This window comes from Limulus polyphemus, unplaced genomic scaffold, assembly GCF_000517525.1.
Source record: "Limulus polyphemus unplaced genomic scaffold, Limulus_polyphemus-2.1.2 Scaffold763, whole genome shotgun sequence".
NCBI classification, from domain to species: domain Eukaryota; kingdom Metazoa; phylum Arthropoda; class Merostomata; order Xiphosura; family Limulidae; genus Limulus; species Limulus polyphemus.
In genome coordinates, this window is record NW_013666373.1 from 248375 (window position 1) to 253135 (window position 4761).

The 4761-nt window shown below is 33.8% G+C and overlaps 1 protein-coding gene across 1 annotated transcript in view; it reads left to right on the forward strand.

Annotated features, from left to right (window-relative positions):
* Positions 1 to 4761, forward strand: part of LOC106460390 (paired box protein Pax-5-like) — a 58791-nt gene that overhangs the window by 38903 nt on the left and 15127 nt on the right. The window contains exons 5-7 of the mRNA XM_022387106.1: positions 1885 to 1969; positions 3598 to 3600; positions 4488 to 4737. Of these exons, the coding sequence (XP_022242814.1) occupies positions 1885 to 1969; positions 3598 to 3600; positions 4488 to 4737 (338 nt within the window). The remainder of the gene's footprint in view (positions 1 to 1884; positions 1970 to 3597; positions 3601 to 4487; positions 4738 to 4761) is intronic.

Consider the following 4761-nt stretch of genomic DNA (forward strand, 5'->3'; position numbering starts at 1 on the left):
ATTCGTATAAACTGATCAAATCCCGCATCTATAATGAGTATTAAAAGGGAAGCTAAATTAGCCAACAACTGTAAGGTGTTTAAAATCATAAATAATATTCAACGTTAAACTGGTACATAATTAAAAACATTTTATTTAGGCCTATCTATGGCCTTCAAAAAGTTGACGACTCTTGGCCTAAATAAAATGTTTTTAATTATGTACCAGTTTAACGTTGAATATTATTATGATTTTAAACACCCTACAGTTGTTGGCTAATTTAGCTTCCCTTTTAATACTCATTATAAGTGCGGGATTTGATCAGTTTATACGAGTACACTCTATAGACAAGCGCTGAAAGTCCATTTCAATTAAATATTTCAGATAACCGATGTGTACTTATTATATAGAATTTAAAAATGTTTTTCGATTTTAGGCTTTTTTTGTGAAAGTGAAATTTAAAGATAATAAGTGTGTATTTGTAGATATATCGAGCACTTATCATTAACAAAAATGATCATTCGACAGAATAATTGGTTCGAGTAAACCTTCAGTAAAAAATTTGTTTTATGTAAAAAAATTTAATTAATAAGCATCGTCTTAGTTTCACACGAAGGGTAATTTAACAAATGGTATAATAGCTCATTAAACAGCTCATGAATTATTTTCCATAGTTTTTACTGCAAAATGACGTAAAAGACGAAAAACGAATGGAATGGTATATGATACCAATACTTAAATGTCTATAGAGTTCCTTCTTTTACATATAACTATATTTTAATAAGCTAATGTGTACAAGTACGACCTTGTAAGGGAAATAAAACTTAAGAAATTTCATAAATTTTATTTATGAACATGTTATGATATTTGCTATATTCTCCTAAGTTTCGTGGTCTCAAGATAGTGAGTTTCACCTAACAGAACGTTCCATTTCAAGAATATTGTGAATTTTAACTTGAAATAAATAGAAATTCAATGGGCCCGGCATGGCTAGGTGGTTAGGGTGCTCGACTCGCAATCTGAGGGTCGCGAGTTCGAATCTCCGTCACACCAAACATGCTCGCCCTTTCAGCCGTTGGGGCGTTATAATGTGACGGTCAATCCCACTACTCGTTGGTAAAAGAGTAGCCCAAGAGATGGCGGTGGGTGGTGATGACTAGCTGCCTTCCTCTAGTCTTACTCTGCTAAATTAAGGACAGCTAGCGCAGATAGCCCTCGTGTAGCTTTGCGCGAAATTCAAAAAACAAACAAGAAATTCAATGTAAGAAAAAAAACGGTGAAACGTTAATAAAGAAAATAGCCTTGTCAGTCTAAAATTGTAACTCTAAGATTATTAGACATATATAGACTCAAGTTTTCATAAAGGGAATGTGCCAAAAGATTGCTCAGCATTTAGAAACTTGACAAAATACGACATTTAAAGAATTCTGTGCGTAAGAAGTCTATTAAACGAGATGAGATTAAGTAATAATTACTCATTTGTAGTTTATATAAAGGGGAAGTGGATAATTACGTACAGCATAAAACCATTTTAAAGTCAATGTAATGGTTAGCTTATTTAAATCGAGTTCGAGTTAAATCGAGTTTAAATACAGTTCGTTTTAGAACTAAACGGGGTACCTGAAGTAAGGGATGGAGAAAATTTACAATTTTAAACTCTTTCAAAGCAACACGATCCACGGGCCTTGGTTAATGTTCCATGCTTCCTCACAGTCATCATGTTTCTCAGAATGTTACTGGTTGACTATAATGCCTCTCAGAACTTTACTGGTTGGTCATAATGCCTGCTGTGTCCGCTAATTGAAGCGGTTCAGCCGTTCTAACGCAAGTAAATGAATTTCCTTTGATAATCCAGTCTTTATTTAAATATATTTTTATATTTATCTTTGCAGCAACCAGCGATAGCCGAGACATCAACGAACAGACTGTTCAGGAAGAGGAAACGAAGCAACAACGCACACAGTACAATGGTGACCAGTTGTACACGAACGTGAGTATTTCATGTTCGTAAATAGATACCAAATTTTAAGAATAGTTGGTTTAATATTTTGTTATCCCTTGTTATTAATTAATCAATATACAAAAGTTTCTGTTCCTTTTTAGTTAAAAAAAGTTAAGTGTTATCGAGGTTATTATTTGCGGCTCACAAAGATTTAAAGTTTAGAACAAACTAAATTAATTTTAATATTGCGGAAGTTATTTTTCTAATGGTAATGTTTGGATACATGATTGTGGGTTGTATTGAATACCTCACATGAAAAAAGTATATTGATCCCAATGCAAAGGATATCATTGTACCATACCATTATCGCCAGAATTTGGGGTTCATATTTTAGATATATTTTTCGTTTTTTAATTATTAATAAATATTCTGTTTCTCGGGTATTCATTAGAACATTTTTTATCTTACTTGTTACGTAATTGCTCTCGTAAAATTTTTGATAATCGACTGTTTTGGTTATGTTAACAAACTTAAGTCTATAATACTACGATACATTGGTCTTATTTGAAATATTTTATATTTTGGAACCTTCGAGAGGATATAAATACCTCTGTGTGAATACAACTACTTGAGTAACAAATGTGTTAAAATCGATACCGTAGTGTGCTCTCTGTGATGCACAGGGAAAAGAAGATGAACAAAATAAAAAACAAATCCAAACTTGGGCTTCTGGTAGCATTACATATTGATGTGTTTGAAACGTAGTGAAACCAAATAATGTTCCAACATGATAAGTAGTAAAGTTCGAGGTTTTACATTGACATTTTGGTATTGAAAACAAAACGATTCTTCATCAAGAAACTAAACTACTAACTCAGTACAGACAAAATGATCAATTACTCTGCAACTTTATGACATTATTATTTAATTTCTGTATATATCTTTGTTCTGTCAGTTACGGTTTGTGTTTTAATGGAACGCTCCTGAAGGAGCTGTAAAGTGAAACGTTGAGTGTCCAATTAAAGTAAAATAAAAAATTTGGTGCTATAAAGTCGCCCCCCCAGTGGCACAGCGGCATGTCTGCGGACTTACAACGCTAGAATCCGGATTTCGATACTCGTGGTGGTCAGAGCACAAATAGCCCATTGTGTAGCTTTGTGCTTAATTACAAACAAACAAACTATAAAGTCGTTTTTTTCTAGTTTTAAAATGTGTGACATTATTCTTTAGGAGAAAACAAGATATATCCTTATAGAAAGGAGAATCGTTAATCTTTATATTTTATAGTTTGTGTATAATGAACCAATTCATACAAATATGATTTACACAATCTAGGTATTGTTTTTACTATTATTATTTTTTAATTCTGCCTCTAGGGGAACTATTATAACATGGCACTCGCGTAGTATAAATAAATTATATTTTCTGATATAAAAGTTCCAAGGAAAAAGAAGAATCCTTGGAATATAAAATAGGACTTGCTTTTGCTAGGTCTTTGTTATGAGTCCTATCCTTGTAATTGAATTTGAGTTTCTTGTATAGAAAAAAAAAATAGCCTGTGTGCATTTTTATGCCTCGCTCTTTTCGGAAGTGGCTACTTGCAGTGCGGAACCTATCATCTCACATCCGCTCGATGAAGAATAACGCAGGTTCCCATTTTCCGTTGCAACCCGCAGCAAGTGACATTAAAGAGGTTTGAAAAGGTCTCCTGTAGTGTCCCTTCATTTTGCTCGTGCCGGGACGTAAGAGGATTTCTACGTCATGTAGGCCACATAAATCCAAAGACCCATATCTGTCTACCAGAAAATACTGTTTTGCGATACTGTTTGCTTTGGAAAATATGTGATCGAGTTGTGTGTGTGTGTAGATAGAAATATCAGGTTATTTATTACTTTCAGGCAGTTTGATTAAAATCCTTTTAAACTTGAGTTTATCGTTTTTGGAGTGAATATTTCCTACTTAACCTTGTTGGCCAGCAGTAGGTTTATGGTATTACAACTCTAAAATTCGGGTTTTATTTCCCCCATTGTAGTAGCCCTTTGTGTGGCTTTGCGCTAATACAATATCTTACCCAATCAGGACCTGCTATTTTTCTGTGTTAATATAAAAAAATATGCCAAAATACACATTTATATGCCAAAGTGACGAATGCCATAAGCCTATATTTTTCTTAAATAATTTTTAATGCAATTCCAATGGAATATATAAAATCTACCGTTTGATCGAAGAAATAAATAAAAGTATGCAAATGTATTCAAGAAACACGTGTATTTTATAAGACTGATATAACCACATTTCTTTAATACATAATCTCAGATACTTTGTCGTAGAAGAAGGTTACTAAAAGTTGATTTTACGTTACAACACTGAAACTTGCATTATTTTTCGGATTCTAGCGCGTTATCTAAATTGTTATAGGCAAATATAGAGATAAAATGGCCACAAGTGTTACTATCTTTAAAAATAATATACAAGTATATTGCGTTTAGTAGTTTGGTATACAATATTCTGTTTTGTGCAGGTCTGTAGAAATCCAGTACACGACACCAATAACTTGTTTCATCAGATATGGCCCAAATGGGGAAAACAAGAAGAATTAAAACCCATGGTCGGAGATCTCCCAACGGTCATGTCTAACGGACCGCCGTATACGCTTCAACAATTCGCCGCAGCTCCTGAACACACCTTCTCCGCCGTTGTTTCGTCGGCTGGTACAGAACACTTAAAGCATGATACTCTAGCTGTTGCCTTCGATGGAACGATCAATGCTATCAGCTCTCAAGTACAATCGGCGCCTGTTTATTCCCCGCCTCTTGGTAGTTGTTTTTTTCTTTTCTTTC